Source organism: Hylobates moloch, unplaced genomic scaffold, assembly GCF_009828535.3.
Source record: "Hylobates moloch isolate HMO894 unplaced genomic scaffold, HMol_V3 SCAFFOLD_2, whole genome shotgun sequence".
In the NCBI taxonomy this organism is placed as follows: Eukaryota; Metazoa; Chordata; class Mammalia; order Primates; family Hylobatidae; genus Hylobates; species Hylobates moloch.
Genome location: NW_026652277.1, coordinates 67,219,246 through 67,243,002, shown reverse-complemented (window position 1 = coordinate 67,243,002; position 23,757 = coordinate 67,219,246). Strand labels below are relative to the sequence as shown.

Here is a 23,757-nt window from a genome sequence, read left to right as displayed (position 1 = left end):
TGACCATGGTATACTTCAAAATTGCTAAAAGAATAGATATTTAACATTCTCACCACAAAAAAATAGTAAGTTGGTGAGGAAACAGACATGTTAATTGGTTTGACTGAATCTTTCTATAATGTATACACAGATCCAAACATCCAACTATACTCTATAAATATACATATTATTTGTCAATTAAAAATAAAACCAACAAATTAGCTCATTTAATCTTCACAAGAAGTTGCAGTCACTTTCCCCACTCTGCAAATGAGGAAAACAGGGTTCCATGAAGTTAGGTAACTTCTCCAACATCATAAAGCCAGTTTGTGGAGCTGGAACTTGTGTTAGGCTCCAATCGCAAAGCACTTCTGCCTATACCATACTCAAAACTCACAGTGGGAACCAGGGTGAATACAAGGTGAGGGGGATAGTACCCACCCTACACAGGGAATAGAGATTGATATTAAAAAGTGTCCATTTTTTTCTGAGTTATTACAATCCCAACACTGTGCCTAACAGTCTGCCATAAAGCAGGGGTTGAAAACACAGCTAGTACCAAATCCAGCTGTAGAATGATCTTTGTTGTTTACCAACAAGTGTTCCTGAACATGTTTAAAATAGCTAATTTTAGGGCGGCCACCATGGCTCACGTCTGTAATCCCAGCACTTTGGGAGGCCAAGGCAGGCAGATCACTTGAGATCAGGTGTTTGAAACCAGCCTGGGCAACATGGCAAAACCCTATCTCTACAAAAAAATACAACAACAACAACAACAAAAAAAATGGCCAGGTATATGGTAGCACGTGCCTATAGTCCCAGCTACTCAGTAGGCTAAGGTGGGAAAATGGCTTGAGCCCAGTAGGCAAATGTTACAGTGACACAAGATCATGCTACTGCACTCCAGCCTGGGTGACAGAGCCATATCCGGTCTCAATAAATAAAGTAAAATAAAACAGCTAATTTTAGGTGGGGAATGCACTTCCTAGTTCCCAGCACTCACAACTGTCTTATACCCCACCCATTTCATTCAGGTACTTACCTACTATCCTCTATCATGCCTGCACTTTATTATTGGGACTCTAAAATGCTCTGAACATCCTGGCTTTCTGAACTCTAGAAAATAAATTCTTTGTCTACGCCAGGTACCATTATAACTTCAAGAATGTAAATAAGTTGAAGGGGAGAAAAGTTTCACCTAATTTTACTAGTGCCTTACCAACATGTCTCACACACTTGTCTTTCAATTGTGAATCCAACACAGAGCAAATGGATCAAATATTTTGGTTAAAAGCTCTGAGATATTTATCTCCTTAGTATTTCAAACTTAATTAAACTGATCAATCATTTTGTGGGAGATTCCTCTATACAATAAAAATGATCAATTCAGTCACTTATTTTTCCTGAGTCATAAGTATATACGGAACTTAAAAAAAACTCAACAACACATAAATTATTAATAATTTGTACTGCATTTTCCCACCAATTCATTTTTTTTTTTTTTTTTTTTTTGTCACCCAGACTGGAATGCAGTGACAAGATCATGGCTCACTGCAGCCTTGAACTCCTGGGCTCAAGCAATCCCCTTGCCTCAGCCTTCCCAGTAGGTGGTACTAGAGGTGCATGCCACTATGCTCAGCTAATTTTTTAATTTTTCTTTTGTAGAGATGGCATCTCACTGTGTTGACCAGACTGGTCTCGAACTCTTGGCCTCAAGTGATCCTCCCGCCTTGGCCTCCCAAAGTGCTGGAATTACAGGAGCCACCCCACCTGGCCTTATTCTTATAATAGATAACATAGTATAGTGCTTATACTGACAACTGTAAATCAAAATTCAGCCATTAGCCTATGAGGTTAAAAAATGAAGTCTAATCAGAAGACAAAACTGTTTGACAATGGACACAAGATCTTCAGGAAAAACGTGACAAAATTAGTAAATTCGGCCAAGTCTGAAATCAAATGTTTTGAGTTTTAATGAGCACTTCCCACTCCCAGATTTCCCCTAATTTTACCTAGTGTGGAGCTAAAAATAATTAAGACCTAAAATAGAGACCTATGATTTTAATCTCTCATGAATCACGGTCAACTTTAAATAATACACACATTGGGAGATGCAATTAGAAAATGACATAGAGAGAACATCTGGATCATCAACTTACAAATACGGTTGTAGTGGACAAACAAAACAATCTCCCCAGCACTCACTTGCCATTTCTATCTATCTCCCATAGCACTGTTAATAGAGAAGATGCTTGGTCAGTAGAATGTGACACAACTTCCTAACTGGTCCAAGGCTGGAAATGACATGAAACCATGTTGCCTGCCATGCATACAAAGCCACTCTGCTATGAGAGAGAAAATGCAGCTGATACAGAAAGTAAATTCTAAAAAGAGATGGAATGTCCAACAATATGAGTCCTGGAAGCCCAGGTGCCACTACACTTCTACAATTCAGCTACTCAACCTTTCCTTTAATTTCCAGTCATCTATATGTTATAGTTTGTTCTTAAGTAATTTTCCTAATTAATGCAGTGTTCCTATAGTACAGGGCATAAAAGAAAACAAAAATCAAAATCAGGATTTTTCAAAGCAAGTACGAATAAAGTTACATTTAATATGATAATAAACCAGAAAAATTTATTCATAAAGATACTTTCTGGCCTACTCTTATAAAGGGACATTACCTTTTCTGATGTTCTAAATATTGAACTTTTTTCACGTGTGCTATAACTTGCAGAGCAAGATCTTCGCTGTATTATATGTTGGAGTCTCTCTAGCTCTTTCTTATAATAATCTCGTTCTTCTTCTATACCTTTCAGAAACGTATCTAAACGAGAAGGTGACCTGTCTCGACGTTTTATTCCATGTTCTAGTCTCATCCTCTCAACTTCCAGAGTAAGTTGTCGTTCTGCAAATTAAAGTGGTTAACTCTTAAAATAATGTTGTATACGTAATGTTGATTAGTTAAGTAAATTATATCAATAACTTTTAGAATGAAAGCTACTAGAAATCATGAACTGTTCTACATAACACCTGTAAGTACCAAATCTATTGAAGAGGTAAATATTGAGGGGAAAGAAGGGAAAAAAAGCAAAAATTAAAAGTTTCAGTAAAGTCCAATAGGTCCAAGTCCCCCTGCTTTTGTCTTATTATAAGATGGATACTATGCAGTACTACAAAATGAAGCAATAAATTACCACATAGTACTTTCCTGGGACCTGAAAATGCACTAAAAGAAAATATATCTATAAACAATCATAACATGCACAAACTTAACATTAAGTTTGAATTTAATACAGTATACACATATACAAAGAGAGCAAAATAACTCAAATAAATATAATTATTAGCTTTTACCATAAATTGCCTCTTCATGAGTCAAAAGTAACCAAATACTGGCAATTTCATATAGTTGAACCTAATTTAATTTATGTTCATTACAACTCTGAGGCATGGAATGATTTTCCTGATATATTCTGATTTACTCTCATCTCTTCTTTCATTCATTCAACAGATATGTATTAAGCATTTACTACATGCCCAGCACCAGCTAAGGATACAGTATAAAAAGCATAGCCAAGGCTGAACAACTATTCTAATTGTAGTAGGATAAAAGCCACAAAAGGATAGTGTGCAATGCAAACTAGAGGATGAAGTGGCAAATCTGCCCCAAGAAGGAATGACCAGAGAGGTAAGAACAAAGTAGGAGAGTGGGAAAGAATGGGCAACTGGGTTAATGCAGTCAAATAAGCAAATGAATGAAAAGCAGCCACTGCATTTGGCATAACAGAGGTGAATGACTTTAACAAGAGCAGTTTTGTTGAAGAGATGGCAACAGAAGCCAACTGGAGTGGACTGAGGAGCTAAGGGGTAGTGGGTGATCAAGCAGAACAGCAAGTATGGATGACCTTTCAAGACGCTGATGCTATGAAGAGAAGAAACGAGTGGCTGCATAGGAATGGGTCAAAGTTTTTGTATTGGAATGGGTGAGGGTGAGCATGTTTGAATGCCAATGGGAAAAAACAGTACAAAGATTAAAACTACACAGAGGAGATCATTAATTTGTAAGGTTTTTAAAATTAGAGAAGTTAGGGCCCAGAGAATAGATGGAGCCACCGGCCCTTCATAAGAGGGGCATTCCTGCATTGAACAGGAAGGAACAAGATGCACAGGTTTTTAATCTGAGGCCAGAAGACTGAGTGAATCCCTGCCACAGCTTCCCTTCTATTAGGAAAACTGGAGGTAGGATCATCCACTCAGAATGAAGGTGGGAAATGGGACTCACGGGTTTATTGACAGTGCAAAACATTTTAAATATCCCCCGTGGAGAATGGAAGATCAAACGCTAAGAGAAAAGTGTAAGATTTCCAGACAGCGCTGAGCAGCCTGCTGAGGTTCAGGACCATCTAATTTACAGTGCTCTCAATGTGTCTGGTGCACACTCAAACAGCTGACCATGTGTAAAAGTGTAGAAGGTAAACTGTTTGGCTCATCCATGGCTGGGTATCTGGCAGGGGGATGCACCCAAAACACAGGGAAACAAGAGAGTTTGAGACAGCTGAAAGATTACGCTGAAATGATAGGCCACACATAGCTATCAAAGAAATATAAACTTTTTTTTTTTCAGATGGAGTTTCACTATTTTTGCCCAGGCTGGAGTACAATGGTGCGATCTCAGCTCACTGCAACCTCTGCCTCCGGGTTCAAGCGATTCTCCTGCCTCAGCCTCCTGAGTAGCTGGGATTACAGGCACCCACCACCACGCCCAGCTAATTTTTGTTTTTTTAGTAGAGATGGGGTTTCTCCATGTGGGTCAGGCTGGTCTTGAACTCCCGAACTCAGGTGATCCGCCTGCCTCAGCCTCCCAAACTGCTGGGATTACAGGCGTGAGCCACCACACCCAGCCTATTTTAAACTTTTATACATGGTTCTAAGCACTTCAACATATTAACTCATTTAATTATCACAACAACCTTTCGGGGTAGGTGTCATCTTAGCCCCATAGATAGGGAACTGAGGCACAGAGAGCTTAAGTAACATGCTCAAGTTACATGCTAATAAGTAGAGAGGAGTTCAAACAGATTATCCACATGGGCCTAGGATAGAGACTCTTCTTAATACAGTACACTGGCTTTCTTTCACTTCCTAAGACACACAGAGTTTGATGGCACCAAGCTTCTGCACGTGCCATTTCCTCTGCATAGAAAACTAGACCCCAGATCTTCACATTGCCGGTGTATTGTCATCGAGCACTTCATTCAATCTCTAGCACATCCTCCCATTCTAATTTAATACCTCTTATCAACTAAAATTAACTTCTTCATTTATGTGCCACTAGTTTGTTTCCCTAGCAAGAAAAAAGGCTCTGCAAGAGCAGGGCCCTTATGTATTTTGTTTGCTACTATATACCCCAGCACTCAAAAACAGGGCCTGGCACACACCCACACAGCAGGTGATTTATAAACATCAGTCAAATTAATGAATGAATAAATTCTTTTTTTTTTTTGGAGATGGAATCTCATTCTGTCATCCAGCCTGCAGTGCAATGGCACAATTCAGGCTCACAGCAACCTCTACCCCCTGAGTGAAAACGATTCTCTTGCCTCAGCCTCCTGAGTAGCTGGGATTACAGGCGCGTGCCACCATGCCCAGTTAATTTTGTATTTTTAGTAGAGACGGGGTTTCACCATGTTAGCCAGGCTGATCTTGAACGCCCGACCTCAGGTGATCCGCCTGCCTCAGCCTCCCAAAGTGCTGGGATTACAGGCGTGAGCCACCGCACCCAGCCGAATGAATTCTTATATGTTCCTTATGCCAAGTCATTTAGAACTGGTACCTGCAGAAAGTTAGCCTATTTCAATTTGTGTGTGTGTGTGTGTGTGTGTATTTTAAGATAACATAACTGCATTTCCTTGAAAAGATTCTGTACTTCAATTTTCCACTATCAAAATAGCCTTCCCTTTAGTCTTACTTAATTCTATTATTAGTCTGTGTCAAAGAAGGACACATTTCTATTGCAAAATATTCAAGCAGGGCTCCCTGTATAAACTAGTCAAAACAAAAATTCTAAGGTCCTTGAGGGAGAGATTTCTACTGTATCTACAGTAACTACTATGGTTTCTGACTAATGGTAAGCACTGAACAAATATTTATTGAATGAATGAATGATTATCTACTAAGAAAAACAATACATCAAGAGGAAACCACAATCATTTTTTAAGCTATCAAAACTTGACATCTTACCTGTAACTGCAAAACTTTCAACTTTTTTGCTAAGTCTTTGCTTTTCTTCTTCAAGCTGATGAACAACAGTTTCTAGGTCTGATTTTACAAAGAGTTCATCACTCAGTCTCTCCTTTTCTTTCTGGCATAAGTTCAATTCCTGCAAATTTTAATACTATAATTAAGATTTCTAACAACTTTATAAAATATTATCGCACTTAAAATAGATTTTATAAGCACATTTATATAACAGCAATTTACATATACGTGTGTATACATATACTTAATTAGTCAAATACAAGGTTTCAATTAAACTTAATTATCATTTATGGCTGAAAACACAAATATCAACAATGCTTCTTTGAGGGTGGGAGAATTATTTTCTTCTAGTTAGTTTAGCATATTGTCTTATTTTTTTCTAAATGAATATACACTTATATGATTAAAAAATTTAAAGCTTTTTCATGTTTAAGAGAGCAGTAGTAAGATAAAGTCTTCTAAGATCACCACATACAGTGTATCTATAACTATACTGGTTATTCTCTCAGCCTCGTATGCACAACAAGGATAGTAAGACCAGGACACTAAGGATTCACTGGCGAGGATGAATCTATGGTTATGAAGTACTTTCCATGGTATCCAACTTGTCCACCATGGTAAATACTTAAAAAATGTTAGCTATCAATATTATCATTCTTATCTTAAAAATACATAGAATCTTGCATTACTAGAAAAAATAAGGTAAGAAAGTAACTACGGCAACATCTTACTGTCACTACTAAAACTTGGTCACAGTTCTGAGACAAGTATTATGAATCATATCCAACATTTAGTGCACATACAACTAGCAGTGAACAAACAGCAAAAATCCCTTGCTCTCATGCTTCCTTTTTAATTGACTTATGCCACCAGGACACTGCAGCTAGACTGTATAAAAAGTATACATAATGAAAGAACTTGGAAATTAGTATTTACCTTTGTTTCCAATCTTAGAGAAAACTCTTCCAATTCAACAGGTTATTTTTTTTAAAATCCTCAATCATTTGGGTGACTACCTGGTTTCTACCTTATAAGCAACACACTCTTTCTGCTAGTTGCAGGCTATAGGACTATATGCTTTTTCTGTATGCTATATTTAGGCTTCTGTTGGGATGATTACTTCCTTTGTTATTTGAAGACTACAGAACAAGAAATGCGACTAGGAAAATGGTTTGTATTACCAAACAAAGCTATTAAAAGAGGACTGGGCTGGATGCAGTGGCTCATGCCTGTAGTCCTAGCACTTTAGGAGGCTGGGGCAGGAGAATCACTTGAGTCCAGGAGTTTGAGACCATCCTGGGCAACATAGTAGGACCTCACTTCTACTAAAAAAATAAAAAATAAATTTTAAAAAAAGCTAGGCACAGTGGCGCATGCCTGTAGTCTTAACCACACAGAAAGCTGAGGTGGGAGGATCACTTGAGCACAGGGGTTCAAGGCTACAGTGAGCTATGATCATGCGATTGCACTCCAGCTTAGGTGATAAGGCAAGACCCTGTCTCTAAAAAATGAATAAATAAATAAATAAAAGAGGATGGAGTGCCTTTTGCAATAATCAACAAATATTTCAAGTTAACAAATATTTCAAGTAATTAACTCTGGTTTTAACATTAGTCAACTAACAAATCATAAAGTAGTTAAAAGAATGTAAAATTTCTAGCAGCTACCTACTATACATAAAATTAAGGAATTATAAAAATATAAACTTGCATGTCCATGCAGTGGAATATTACTCAGCCATAAGAAGGAATGAAGTACTCATAAACACTACCACATGCATGAACCTTGTAAACATTATGCTTAGTAAAAGAATCCAGACACAAAATGTATGATTCCCTTTATATGGAATGGCCAGAATAGACAAATCTACAGAAACAGAAAGTAGATTAGTGGTTGTCAGGAGCTGAGCAATAAAACAAAGCATACAAATCTTCTTTTCTTTTCTTTCTTTTTTTTTTTTTTTTAAAGATGGAGTTTCACTCTTGTTGCCCAGGCTGGGGTGCAATGGTGCGACCTCGGCTCACTGCAACCTCTGCCGCCCAGGCTCAAGCAATTCTCCTGCCTCAGCCTCCCAAGTAGCTGGGATTACACGCATGTGCCACCATGCCCAGCTAATTTTTGTATTTTTAGTAGAGACGGGGTTTCACCATGTTGATCAGGCTGGATGGTCTCGAACTCCTGACCTCAGGTGATCCACCCACCTCAGCCTCCTACAAAAATTTTCTTACTGAAATTGCTGGCAATTCAATATGACATCAACTTACCAGTTGAAGTTTTGCCATTGTTTCTTCAAGATCCCGCATCTCAGAGAGCTTTCTTTTAATCTCTTTCTAGGAATAAAAAGTCTATTAGATATATACTTAAAAGTCTAAGAATACTTAAGTCACATGCAAATAGATCAAGTAATTTTGCAATTACTTCACGTTCCCTCTTACCAGTGAGATCTGAGGCTTTATCCCTATCAATTTCAATGAAGAGGCAAAATTGAGGCTTCTCTTTAATCTTTTGGTATCCCGAATGTTTACAGGAGCCTACTTGTAACATCTGAAGAAGGCCACTTGAACACCTTGTAGGATCTTCCTTGGGCCTTAAATTTTGCGGTAATTCTATGGCACTGTCATTTCCTGATTTTCCTATCCTATTTGCTTTCTCCACACCTGCTTTTACCAACCTGGATCCTCTCTATACTGCAACTGAGAGAACAGAATGCCAAGATGAAAATATTATGACCCAATAGGAATATTTTGTTGAGCCAACTTATCATTTCTGAGCATTTGCAATGGGACATGGGAAGCTGTGTTTAGCATGCTGTGTGCACAAGGATAGAAGATGCAAAAGGTAGTGGAAAAAGAGAGGGATGAGATATAGGAGTGTTGCAATGAAACTAAAACCACAAAAACAGAATTAAAACTGTACTCATTATATCCTTTTTCAAGACTGTGTTGGTGGTCTGGGGTCCTTGGAGATTCCATATGCATTTTAGAAGTTTTTTCTATTTTTGCACAAAAAAAAAAAAAAAAAAAAGAACGCCACTAGGATTTTGATAGGGATTGCACTGAATTTGAGTTGTATGGACACTTTAACAATATTGGGTCTTCCAATCCATGGACACGGAATGTCTTTCCATTTATTTGTGTCTTCTTTAACTTCTTTAGCAATGCTGTATAGTTTTTCAAGTGTATGGGTTTTCCATCTCATTGGTTAAGTTTATTTCTAAGTATTTTATTCCTTTTGATGCTATTGCAGATGGGATTACTTTAATTTCCTTTTTGGATCGTTTATTCTTAGTGTATAGAAAAACATCTGATTTTTGTGTGCTGATTTTGTATCCTGCAATTTTGCTGAATTAGTTTATTAGTTCTGGTTTTTGTAGAATGTTGAAGGCTTTCTACATATAAAATTATGCCATCTGTAAACAGAGATAATTTTATTCTTTCTTTGCAATTTGTATGCCTTTTCTTGCCTAACTGCTCTGGCTAGGACTTCCAGTACTATGTTGAGTAATAGTGACAAGAGTGGGAATCCTTCCTTGTTCTTCATCTTAGAGGAAAAACTTCCAGTTTTTCACCACTGAGTATGATTGTTTGCTGTGGGCCTTTCATACATGGTTTTTAAAATATTGAGGCAATTTCCTTCTATTCCACTAATTAGTAGAGGTGGCACTATATAAAATAAATTCGGTGATGTAGAGCAGTAGTCTTCAAACTGGATTATACTTACTCCTGGGATAAAATGAACACTTTCCAAGTATTACATAAAACTATGGTACACACATAGTTCTAAGGAATCAGCATCTGAATCCTTAATTTGCATATTCAGTGCTTCTTAAAAATGATCTACCTAATAACTTGTTTGTGGCCTGGCTATCATGTGAGTTCTGCATTCCTACCCTCCCTTTTATAGTTGCCTTTCTCTCAATGTTCAAGGAAGTATATGTACTGTCTCAAGATATAAAAAACTTTTAGAGTACCAGATCAAAAGATAATCTGAAATGTTGGGGCTGGCCAAAGGCTTTAAATAAGACACTATTTTCTCCTATTATAATTCATTAAGAGATGTATTTCCAGTAAAATTTTACTTTTTTATTTCATAAATATCAACATTTGTGGTATACTTGTCAGTTTAACCCACTGATAATTAATAATTGTAATGATAACACTATTCAGATAAAAATGTTAACACCTTGAACCTTACAGTTACAGGAAATTTTTAAAAATAAAAAATTTCTTTTTTTTCCCATCAGGCTGTCAGAATTTTTTTAAATAAAAAAAAATTCATTCTTTTTAAATTTGTTCTTTTTATTGTACAGATGTATGATAGTGTGATCATGAAAAGATTTTCAAGCATAAAACTAGTTGAAACAGGATAAAATTTTGTGGAAATTTCAAGGAGAAAGGATCATTTAGATTTTACTGGCTATAATTAAAAGAACAATGAAATGGTTTTATTTTAAGATATTATATTTAAAATAGACTGGAAATATCACCCTTTCCATTTAAACTTAAAAGATGAAAAATGTTATTATAATTACCAACTTAAAAATGTTTAAGGACACATATAGTTTTAAAAATACTTTTAAAGAATTCTTGGTGGCCAGGCATGGCTGCTCATGCCTGTAATCTGAGCATTTAGGGAGGCTGAGGCAGGAGGATTGCTTAACCCAGGAGTTTGAGACCAACCTGGGCAACATAGTGAGCTCCCATCTCTGCAAAAAATTAAGAAATTAGCTGGGCCTTGTGGCATGCACCTGTAGTCCCACCTACTCAGGAGGCTGAGATGGGAGGATTGCTTGAGCCTGAGGAGGCTGAGGCTGCAGTGAGCTATGACTGTCCCACCACACTCCAGCCTGGGCAACAGAGCAAGACCAAGTCTCAAAAAACACAAGCCGAGCGCGGTGGCTCATGACAGTAATCCCAGCATTTTGGGAGGCTGAGGTGGATGGATCACCTGAGGTCAGGAGTTCGAGACCAGGCTGGCCCACATGGTGAAACCCCGTCTCTACTAAAAGTACAAAAATTAGCTGGGCATGGTGGCAGGCACCTGTAATTCCAGCTACTTGGAGGCTAAGGCAGGAGAATCGCTTGAACCCGGGAGATGGGGGTTGCAGTGAGCCGAGATCACACCATTGCACTCCAGCCTGGGAGACAGAGATTCTGTCTCAAAAAAAAAAAAAAGGATTCTTGAGCAAAAATGACATAGAGGGGAAACTTCAAAAGCTCTCTCACAATGCACAGATAAAGGGGCAGAGATAAAAATCTTGAAGGAAAACAGACTAGAGTTTGGAGATCCATCCTAAGAATAGGTGTGCTTCAGAGAGACACTCAAACAACTAAAACAAATACAGTCATTTACAGGGTGTAAACAACACTTCAGAAAACCCTGAATTACCAAAGCAAAAAAACAAAAACAGACACACAAAATAAACCAAAAACCTGAATGCAGATATCAAAAGGGATCAAGCTTACTGTGTGCTAGGAGAATTAATGAACACTCTCAAAACCTACACATATCATTCATTACCTTTGCTTCCCCAAGCTCTTTATCAGCAGTCTCAAGCACTTCTTCTTTATGTCTTTCCAACTGTTGTGCTAACTGATCTATTTCAGTTAATTCTTGGCAGAGTTTTTCATTTTTGTTACTTAAATTAGCGACTTCAGATGTCACTGTTTCCTTGGTTTCCATAAGCTCTCGTATACGCTTCTCCAGGTCTTTATTAGCTTGCTGAAGAAAGTCAACCTAAATTGGAATTGTAATTTATGAGATATATGAATTGGAAAATTACCCTAAACACTGACTTTCCAAATAATACTTCAAAAAACTGTATTTTTAAAATTATTAAAGATTAAAACTACAGCTATTTTATATTTGCAAATTTATATTGTTATTTCCAAAACTGACCATGTGCAGTGTAATAAAAATATGTATCCATTGGCTTTGATTTTCAAGCATAGAAAGGACAAGAAATTTGTGTGAACTTTTTCCCAATACAGAGTTCTATACGACAATATCAAGATGATAATAGACTGTGTTGTTCAATATAGTAGCCACTAGCAACCATTTTGTGGCTGCTGAGCATCTGAAATGTGGCTAGTGTAAATTGAGATGTGCTATAACTGTAAAATATACACAGGATTTCAAAGATAATACAAACAAAAAATAGGTATGTAAAAACATTACTGGTTGAAATGATAATATTTTGGACATACTGGGGTAAATACATTATTACAATTAATTTCACCTCTTTTTATTTTTTTAAATCAAGCTGCTACTAGAAAAATTTAAATTACATATATGGCTCATATCATATTTCTATGGGACAGCACTCTTCTAGAGCCGCTGTTGATATTTTTTACTTACTATATTCTGTTTGTAGCCCAGGCAACTCTGTCATACCAAAATTTCTAAAGTCCATGTGTCATGCTGCATGGAACTCTCCTGCTCTTTCAGCCTTAGGTCAAATGCATGGCAAAGGAATCCACTACGTAAGTAGATAAAAGCTAGGTATTTAATTTTTATGTACATTTTTAAATTTTTACATTATAAAATAAATATATGCTCATAAAAATTAAAAAAAAAAGAGAAAACCATAAAGGAGAATATCCCACCACACAAAGATAAGCTTTGTTAGTATACTTTGGTATATTCTCTGTTTTCTCTTTCCAAGTCCATATATACATTTTCTTAAAAGCAAATTGACAATCATGTGCCCAGAGTTTATTCTCTTCCTTTAAATTGTTAATGTTATGGTGCATGTTAATTACTGCCTCATTAGTCTTTGAAAACATGATTTTTCAATAACTCCACCCTATTTCTGGATACTATGGTTCTATCAAATTTTTCCCATTGCAAATAATACCTCAGCGAACAACTCCTGCCACTTTTACAAACCCATAGACCATTATAAACATATAGTGTTTATTATAAACACCATTATATACACTCAGTGAAATAATTATAAAAGCCATTACCTGAATATTTAAATGAGCAATAAGCTTTTCATTGGTTTTGTTTCTAGACTCCAGAGAGAGGACATCAGGGGACCGACCACCATCCAAAGCAACTGACAGTCGTTCTATCTCTCGTTCTCTTAGCTCAATCTGAAGATACAGTCATGCTGTCATTTTTAAAAATCTGGTTTTCAACAAATGATTAACACTGAACAAACATTTATTTGGATATATTTTCTTATGTCCCAATGTATACAAGAGATTAACATTCATATTTGTGTCCATATATTACATGCATAAATGCAGAACAAAAATAAATTACATAGAAAATGTCAACAGACATACTGTCAATATATCTTTCATATGTATTTTTACTACATAGATTCTTCCTAATTTAATTTTTGCATTTTTTTCCCTCCTTTAAGATTTAACAATGTTTATATAAAAAGAAACTTGCTAGCAGATTACACACATGCTCAAGTACTAGAACTGAATGTAAACTACTTCAGTTCCCGGTAGAATAAATGAATGAGTGTAACATACTAAGAAAAGTAAGTTGCTACTGAACCTCAATATTAAAAAGAATAGGAAACTGGGGTGAATTTAATTATCTGTTATTTATCTAAGAATTTGGAAAGGCTCACACTTTCAAGCTTTGATTTTCTTTTTGAGACAGAGTTTCACTCTGTCACCCAGTCTGGAGTGCAGTGGCATGATCTCGGGTCACTGCAACCTCTGCCTCCTGGGTTTGAGCGATTCTCCTGCCTCAGCCTCCTGAGTAGCTGGGACTACAGGCATGTGCCACCACGCCTGGCTAATTTTTGTATTTTTAGTAGAGATGGGGTTTTACCATGTTGGCCAGGCTGGTGTTGAACTCCTGACCTCAGGTGATCCGCCCGCCTCGGCCTCCCAAAGTGCTGGGATTACAGGCATGAGCCACCACTCCTGGCCCAAGCTTTGGTTTTCTTAAATAAATAACCAAACATTCCAAACATACCAAAAAGCGACAAAAACATGGAATGTTTGAGACAGCAGAAATAGCTTGGTATGACTGGATGTAATGTGCATGGGATCTAGTAGTTGGAGATGTCTGAAGAATTAGGACAAAACTAATTACGATTATGCTGGACTAAAGGATGAAATTGACAGGAATAAAAACAGAGGCAGGGGCAGGGAGACCTAATGCAGAAATGCATAAGAAACAATGAATAACTAAAATAAAAAAAAATGGTAGAGGATAGAACAGAAGAAATAAGTTTAAGAAGCACTTAGCCAGGAGAAATGACAGAACTTGGTGAGTGGTATGTGAAGGCGAGAGAAGGAGATCTAGAAAGAATACAGAATGTGCATTTGGGCAAACATTGATGCTACCAACCAAAGCAGAGAATATAGGAGTCGAAACCAGAAGAGAAAAAGTTCAGTACACGGCATATGATTACAAAAAGACTACACCCAAGTGGAAATGCCCAGTGTAAAGGTGGGTATATGAGTCTGGAGTTCAGCAGACAAGTTTGAGCCAGAGGGAGATGAAGGAGTCATCAATATACAGGCAGTATTTTAAACCAAGAGAGCAGATGAGGACACTTGAGAAAAGATACAGAAGAGGAGAAGGGGTCAAAGACAGAATCCAAGAAAACAGTAATATTTCAGGGAGTGGACAGGTGAAAAAAGCAAAAAAAAAAAAAAATTATAAGAGGCTTAAAAAAACTGGAAAAAAATGAAGTCATGGAAGAGTTTCAAAGAGCAATTATCAATAATATCAAATACCACAGAGTAGGTCAAGAAAATAAAGACCGTAAGTATCCTTTTGGATCTAGCAATTAATGTTACTAATCTAATTAACTAGACCAGTTCACGTAGTGAGTGCGGAAGCCAGACTACAATAGGTTAACGAGTGAGCAGGAGGTGGAGAAGCAGAGACAGAAATGGAGATATCAAGTAAGACAGTCTTTGGAGAAGTCTGCATAGAGAGGGAGAAGGAATCCTCAAGAGGGGGAGGTAGTTAAAAGAGCTTTTTGGCCGGGCATAGTGGCTCACGCCAGTAATCCTAGCACTTTGGGAGGCTGAGGTGAGAGGATCACAAAGTCAGGAGATCGAGACCACGGTGAAACCCCATCTCTACTAAAAAATACAAAAAATTAGCCGGGTGTGGTGGCGGGCGCCTATAGTCCCAGCCACTCAGGAGGCTGAGGCAGGAGAATAGCGTGAAGCCAGGAGGTGGAGCTTGCAGTGAGCCGAGATTGCGCCACTGCACTCCAGCCTGGGCGACAGAGAGAGACTCCGTCTCAAAAAAAAAAAAAAAATGAGTTTTTTAAAAGGGATGTTAGCTATGACAATAGAAGTACGTCTTCACAGGATTGTTATGAAGATTAAATTAATTAATCGTTGTAAAGTGGTTATATAAGTATTTGTTAAAGAAAAAAAGAATAATTGATTAAAGTAAGGTCCTAAGGAAAAAAGAGGAAATGGGATCAAGAGCACAGGCAACTGAGCCTTAAACAGGAAGAACAATACCCTGCCCACTAAGTCTTAAGACAGCCTGAGTGCAAATATGGCTAATTTTAAAGGTACAGATAGAAAGTTGAGACAAGGTGACATTCTCAGACGATGGATTTTTTTTTTTTTTTTTTTAGACAGAGTTTTCACTCTTGTTGCCCAGGCTGGAGTGCAATGGTGTGATCTCGGCTCACCGCAACCTCCACCTCCCGGGTTCAAGCAATTCTCCTGCCTCAGCCTCCCAAGTAGCTGGGATTACAGGAATGCGCCACCACGCCCGGCTAATTTTGTATTTTTAGTAGAGATAGGGTTTCTCCATGTTGGTCAGGCTGGTCACCAACTCCCAACCTCAGGTGATCCACCCGCCTCAGCCTTCCCAAGTGCGGGGATTATAGGCGTGAGCCACTGTGCCCAGCCGAAGATGGGTATTATAAGTTGGGAAGACAGCTTAAAAACAGCAAAATCTGGAATATGTGCTGAAAAGGAACAAACTCAAGCAAAAAAAGACAAATAACTGATAGGCAGCAGAGTAAGCTCAACTAAGATTTGCAAACCACAATAAATTGGTGGCTTTAATCAGAATAGTCAAGCTATTTTCTCCAGACACCTCAGCCACCTCACAGAGATGGTAAGAAGTTTATGTTCATAAAGTACCTGAAATAAATGAAAGTGTAATTATAAAATGAAAAAATGCCAGTAATATTAAACTCATGTGCATATTGGATATTTTCAACATCTCTTAATGAAGTAAGTTTTTTGGTTGACATTATGATTTCCTTCTTTTTTTTTGAGACGGAGTCTCTGTCACCCAGGCTGGAGTGCAGTGGTGCAATCTCAGGTCACTGCAACCTCTGCCTCCCAGGTTCAAGAGATTCTCCTGCCTTAGCCTGCTGAGTAGCTGGGATTACAGGCACACACCACAACCCCAGATAATTTTTGTATTTTTAGTAGAGATGGGGTTTCACCATGTTGGCCAGGATGGTCTCAAACTTCTGACCTCAGGTGACCCACCCGCCTCGGCCTCCCAAAGTGCTGGGATTACAGGCATGAGCCACCATGCCTGGTCAATTTTCTTTAATTCCATTTTTATCCAACTAATCTTCAAAACACTTTAAAGACTTAGTTATTATACCAACACCTAAGTTACATCTATATTTGTGCGTGCAGATCACTCAAAAAAAATGCAGTCAATGCAGAAAATGAAAAACATGTTACCCAATTTAACCTTCAGGAAGCATATTAAGAAAACAAGCCTATAATTACCCAAATCAGAATTTAGCCAAGACATCAAAAGAAATTATGAAAAGACAAAGCTTGCTATGGTTATAATATAACGCTGCATCTACTAACTCTCCCGATTCTTCAGAAAACTGTTGTATGAGGACTTGTGCTTATAGAGAAAACAAACAAAAAAAAAACACGGCAACACAAAAGAGTAACTTTCTAAGAGACTGGTATTCAATATGACAAAATATGTAAAGAAAAATCACAAAAATACAATTATAAAACATAGCACACTTAATAAGATGTCTCCTGAGATGAAAACGGTAATATGGTTATAAAATTATATTTGGGGAGATAGATGATTCAGCTAAAAGAAAAACCAAACAAAAAACTACTATTCACCTCAATGAATAGTGAAGAGAATGGAGTAAATAAGTGCTCTTCAATCCATTAATCCTCCCACCTCAGCCTCCCAAGTACCTGGGACCATAGGCACATGCCACCACACTCGGCTAATTTTTAAATTTTTTGAAGAGACAGACTAAGTATGTAAAGCCACCTTAGCCATTCCAGCTATTAACTCTATTAACAAATCTGATGAAAAAGATGAAAGCTGTATAAAAACTCAGTATCAGTAATTTCAAATATAACCCAATTCTACTTACAATCACAGCATACCTATCTCAATCCCTATTATGCAAGTAAATAAAAATCCTACCTGCTTGCTATAGTCTCTCACCCCACTTTCCATCATTGCTAACTTTTCTTGTAGCTGGTGGACTTCCTGTTGAAGTTCTTGAATCCTGAAAAGCACTTTAAATTAATGCCAATACACTTTTGTTAAGAAATACAAAATAAGAAATGAAGATAGATGTGTTATTTCATAAATTCTATACTTTCAGCTTCTCAAACAGGTAGGATGTACTGTGCCAAAGGGTCCCCAAATCAACATAAAATATAGTACATCATCATAGAGAGTTGGTTTTTAAGAACAGATTTAAAACTTAGTAGTAAATAATTTGAAACTCAGATACACTGTGCAAGAAACACCTCACTGTTGCATTTTGATCTCCAGGAAAATTCTTTGAGGTACTGCTGCCAATTCTTAGGTTTAGAAAACTGAGGTTTACTCCAAAATTCACAGACTTAGTAAGTGAAATAAGAAACTAAAATGTGTTTTCTGACCCTAACCCTGTATTGTCTACTACTACTTTGAAACCCTGGAGAGAAAGATCATATGTAACTACAGCAAAAAACCTATTCCTTCTGCAACTTGTTAATTCCAACAGAATCAAGATTTTGTCCAAATTACCTGAATTGTTCAGGCACATTATGACATAATTAATCCATTTTCATATTGGAAAGACAAAGCCTGAAGGCAGATCTGCTTTTTTTTCGAGACAGGGCCTTCCTATGTTACCCGGGCTAGAATCCAGTGGCCCGATCACAGCTCACTGCTGCCTCAACCTCCACAGCTCCATCAATCCTCTCACCTCAGCCTCCCAAGTACCTGGGACCATAGGCACATGCCGCCACACTTGGGTAATTTTTAAATTTTTTGTAGAGACTTTTTCCACATCGCCGAAGCTGGTCTTGAACTCCTGGGCTTAAGCAATCCTCCTGCCTCAGCCTACCAAAGTGCTGGGATTACAGGCGTGAGCCACAGTGCTTCCAGCCCCAGGTCTGTTTTTAAAAGAGATTTTCCATGGGGTGGAGTAAATGAGGCTGGATACGGCTTGTACCTGATGTTAACTGGAACCAACATTTTCTACTAATCTAGGTTTAGGAGAAGAGTATGTATGCAACTGCACTCATATAAATGCATGAATGACTCTGAATACAAACAAAATGTGCATATATAAATGAAACGGGACAATTAAAAAAGACTAATGTCACTTATGCAGCCCAAATAATTCCCTAAATAATACGAACACGTTGTCTGAAAAGTCCTAGATTGTAAGAACAAAACACTTCCCAGTTAAGGTCAAATAACTATATAAAAATATTGTGTGACAACTGAGTGAAGAGATCCTAATCAGTAGCTCAAAGGGTCTTGCTCTGTGTCCCAGGCTGAAGTGCAGTGGTTCAATCTCAGCTCATTGCAACCTCTGCCTCCCAGGTTCAAGCGATCTGCCTACCTCAGCCTCCTAAGTAGCTGGGACTACAGGTGCATGCCATCATGCTCGGCTAATTTTTAAATTTTTTGTAGAGAAAAGGTCTCACTATATTGCCCAGGCTGGTCTCAAATTCATGGGTTCAAGCGATCCTCCTGCCTCAGCCTCCCAAAGTGCTGGGATTAACAGGCATGATCCACTGCACCTGGTCCCAGTGCTCTGAGAATCTACTGAGATTCTCAATAGATCAAACCCCCCACATTCTCTGTATAATCTACAAAATAAAAAGCTACCTGCATGAACTATTTCCATTAGTGTATTCTATAGTTTGAAATGCTTCTCCAGCTATTACCATGGAGACTAGTGCTCATTCATTCCTTTGAGCCTCTTATAATTTTCTTAATGGTGTTTTGTGAATTTCTCATCTCATCTCTAGTACTGGACTACAAGCTTCTCAAAAGCAGAAACACCATCTTCTTCATCTTTGTATCCTCAGAACACTTACACAGTGCCTTGCCCAGGAGGTTTAATAACATTTCAATCAAATGGAATTTATGTATGATTCAAATGTAAGGAAATATAAACACAGAGCAGAGAAACCATTAAAAAATTTCAAATCCAGTTACAAATCTCTTCATATTTAACTGACATTTGACACAAATCTGAAGCAATAAAGATTCCTGCAAAAGATACCTCTTACTTGGAGATGACACAAAATGTCAAAGCAGCTCTACTTAAACAGGTTCTTGATGGCACTAATTTTTAAGCCAGTATGAACAGAAACCTTAGATGTACGATCTATTTGATCGAAGTTTCAAAACAAGTAAAAACATTTTATATCAATCTGAAAGTATTTACTGAGTGCCTGTGCAAAGTTCTGTGCTAGACACTGGAGAGACAACAGTTAACAAGAAAAAAAGCCCTCCTATCAAGAAACTTACAGCTAATTGAGTGCTCGATTAACTCAAGCCAAGAAAGAATTATTTAATGCACCTGTTATCAGCCACTTGTAGGAGGTCCGCAATGTAAGGGTCATCTGGCTGAGGAACTGGATATGAACTGACTTCAGAGGGAGGAACCGGTTCATCAATTTGCATACGCTGGCGCCTGAAAGCAATACTTCTTTTCTTGCCACCTAAAAAGAATGAGTGTCTTAAAAAACTAAGAAGAAACAAAACCATGTCTTAGAATTAAATATTCCAGGTTAGCCTTTCGGTTATAAAGTGTGTCTGCAGTTCATAATACATATTGATAAAATATTTTCTCCATCAATATATAAATATCCACCCTGATCTTTAACTAAACAATGCATTCTTAAAAACCTCAATAAGACATGGTTATCAAACAAGTTTTACATGCCTGCAAGCTTGGCATATACGCCCAGGCTTAATATGTTTGCCCACTAGATGGGGATAAGACTTTGGCAAGTTTAAAAGCCGAATGTGGCCAGGTATGGTGGTTCACACATGTAATCCCAGCACTTTGGAAGGCCGAGGCAGGTGGATCACCTGAGGTTGGGAGTTCGAGACCAAGCCTGGCCAACATGGTGAAACCCCGTCTCTACTAAAAATACAAAAAAATTAGTTGGGCATGGTGGCGGGCACCTGTAATCTCGCTACTTGGGAGGCTGAGGCAGGAGAATCTCTTGAACCCGGGAGGCGGAGGTTGTGGTGAGCCAAGATTGTGCCACTGCACTCTAGCCTGGGCAACAAGAGTGAAACTCCACCTCAAAAAAAAAAAAAAAAAAAAAAAAGCTGAATGTGCCTGTGGTGTTCGCTATTATGAGCTCAAGAAATTATCACTAGCAGAAAACTGGCAGTGAGAACTAAAATATGTGTGGTTATTAAGTAATATCAACATAGCAGATAACTGAAATTGTAAGTAGCAAAGTTAGAATGAATGGAATGTCATCTGTAATATAAAGTCATGCTATAACCTGAATCAGGAGGGAATGTTTTCTTAATCTTTACAAGTAGTAGGACTAAATTTTCTTATGGCTAAATTTATCTTGTCTTGGTCAAAAATACATGGACAATTTATCTCTTTAAAGATTTTGCCAAGATTAGAAGTGTATTTGAAAAACTAGCAGATCCTTGTGAAGAACAAACATAATCCACAATTTTGTCTCATTAGAATTCTAACAAATTTTGTATACTCTTACAGAGGTAGGAGTATACAAAAGGAGTTTTAAGGATAAGAAAACTGGGCCAAAAGTATTTAAATGACCTGTTTGTTCACACACCTGAACAAAGCTAGCCATTCCTTCTTTCTTTACCTCCTGGTTTTCCTCCTTGGTGGCTCCTCAGTTTCTTTCAGAAACCGTCTTCTTCCACCTGTCCCTTAAATACCAATTTCCCTCGCATCTGACTCTGGGTCTCCTCTCTTTCCAGTCTACATAATCTCACTAGATAATTCTTACTACACCCATAGCTTCAATTACCATGAGACTCCAATGATTCTTAAATTTGCATCTCCACCAGGGCCCACACTTTTGAGAACAGATCTACACATCCCACTATTTGCCAAAAATTTAGACATGAATGTCTTGTGGGTATAGCATACTCCACACATCCAAAAGTGGACTCCTGCTCTGCTTCCCACATTCTCTAACTTGAGAAATAATATCATCCTCCACCTAACTCATTCACTCAAAAGAGAAGTATGAGAATTCCTCTACTTCCCAAATCTACATTTACTTACTATTTGATTACACATCTTGAATCTCTCTGGAGTCTATCCCATTCTTTCCTCAGGAAACCTGATTATCCTCTTTTTTGCCTTAATCTTCTAGTTACTTTCAAGGTTGACTCCCACTTTTCTCCGTCTCTTCTGCCTTTGGCTCACAGTCCCCGTGTCCATCTATCTCATTTACTAAACTATCTCACCCTCCACTGAGTCTTCCCCCACCTGGCTTCACAGTTCTAATCTATCCACTCTCAGGAGTCTCCTCTACCCTCAACTTCAGGCACACAATAAGATGACTACACTTTGGCCTTTCTCATCACTCAGAACTCTGCTGGCTTCTAGTTCTTCAACTCCAAAATTCCATTCTGACTGCAATCTTCATAGCAAACAAATTATTTTTGTTCCTCACCATGCTCTTTAATCTGTCTTGACCTAGCCTCATAATCCAGCAGCCCCGTTACTCACTTAATTTCATAATCTTGATCCCATGGTTCAGCTATCTTAATGATTTTGTCACTAATATTGTAGATTCTTCCACCAACCCATACCTGCTGAACAATCACCAACTCTGGATGTGGCCCATCATTTCTTTTTTTTTGAGACAGGGTCTCACTCTATCACCCAAGCTGGAGTGCAGTGGTACAATCTCAGCTCATTGTAACCTCCGCCTCCCAGGCTCAAGCAATCCTCCCACCTCAGCCTCCCAAGTAGCTAGAACTATAGGCTTGCGCCACCATGCCCAGCTAATTTTTGTATTTTTGGTAGAGATGGGGTTTCACCATGTTCCCACAATGGTCTTGAAGCGGCCTCAAATGATCTGCCCACTTCAGCCTCCCAAAGTGCTGGGATTGCAGGTGTGAGCCACTGCACCCGGACCCATCATTTCCTTTTCTTGCTCTATAACTACTGAGCATAATGCTAAAAATAGTAAAATAAACTAAGAAAGTATATAATTTCCAAATTCTTTAATGAGTATGGATTACTTTTACAACTAAAATAATAATGATAATAATAATAGAAAAAAGAATTTAAAATATTGATTAGAGAAAGCTCTGGGCATTAAAGTTAGACTACTTGTATCTAAGTAACTAATACTACTACATACATTTCTAAGCACACGTGTAAATTACTACCTGGATCATTAGAAATAAATCAAGAAGTTTATGGTCTATTCGATATATATTTTCAAACACTAAAGTCTAAGCATGAAAATCCAATCCAAAGTCCTATTTTAGTCAATGGTGTTAATATGGTTAAAAGATTAAATGTGTATAATTTGTCTCGAGAAGGAATCGATTTACCTGGAGTTTGTACTATAGCATGCAAATTCTTTTCTTGAAGTTGTTGAATTCTTTCATTCTTAGCTTTGCTCTCTTTCTCCAACAGTTTGAGTTTATGAACATATTGGTTATTTAGAAATTTCAGATCAGCTGTTTCACGTGCACATTTCTTCAATGAAGTTTTCAACTCTTAAAATGAAAAAGATTCAAAGACCATTTTAAAGATCAAGAAATCCAATGAAGTTTTTCCATTTCACAAAATACAAAAAGTCGTTATCAGTTTAAAAGTCTCCACCTGCTTCTTATGCATGCTCTAGTTGACACTTATTCCTTCTTCTACTATTATTAACAAAACTGCAAATAACTCACTAAGCACAAAAGGGATCTTCATTTTTCAGCTACTGTATTAGCCTAACGTACATCATAGCTTTTGATCCAGTAAATTGAGTCTGAAGCTAAAGGATTACGAATTCATACCATGGATTAGATAAAGTTTTCTACTGAATATAAGAATAATTCATACAAAGATAACCATATAATTATCTTTTCCCTAGTACCTTTGAAATCATCCTATTCTACTTGACAGCTCAAAGACTGACTATAAAACAGTCAGCATGATACATGGTTTTCACCTTATTTACTACTTTTATTTTCAGTAAGGGAAAAACAAAAGTTGTTTCAAGAACATTTCTTCAAATCCAGCATTTAATATTCCCTATGGCAATTTTAATTCTAAAATTTTAATTAAATTTTTAATTCTAAAATTTTAAT

The 23,757-nt window shown here is 37.5% G+C and overlaps 1 protein-coding gene across 5 annotated transcripts in view; it reads right to left on the bottom strand.

Annotated features, from left to right (window-relative positions):
* CEP135 (centrosomal protein 135) overlaps window positions 1-23,757 on the bottom strand; it is a 129,941-nt gene that overhangs the window by 52,200 nt on the left and 53,984 nt on the right. For all 5 annotated transcript variants that reach the window (XM_058434399.1, XM_032151459.2, XM_032151458.2 and 2 more), the window contains 8 exons: window positions 23,008-23,175; window positions 20,015-20,156; window positions 17,626-17,710; window positions 13,209-13,337; window positions 11,761-11,976; window positions 8,505-8,570; window positions 6,223-6,361; window positions 2,664-2,887 (listed from right to left, as the gene is read on the bottom strand). In XM_058434399.1, the coding sequence (XP_058290382.1) occupies window positions 2,664-2,887; window positions 6,223-6,361; window positions 8,505-8,570; window positions 11,761-11,976; window positions 13,209-13,337; window positions 17,626-17,710; window positions 20,015-20,156; window positions 23,008-23,175 (1,169 nt within the window). The remainder of the gene's footprint in view (window positions 1-2,663; window positions 2,888-6,222; window positions 6,362-8,504; window positions 8,571-11,760; window positions 11,977-13,208; window positions 13,338-17,625; window positions 17,711-20,014; window positions 20,157-23,007; window positions 23,176-23,757) is intronic.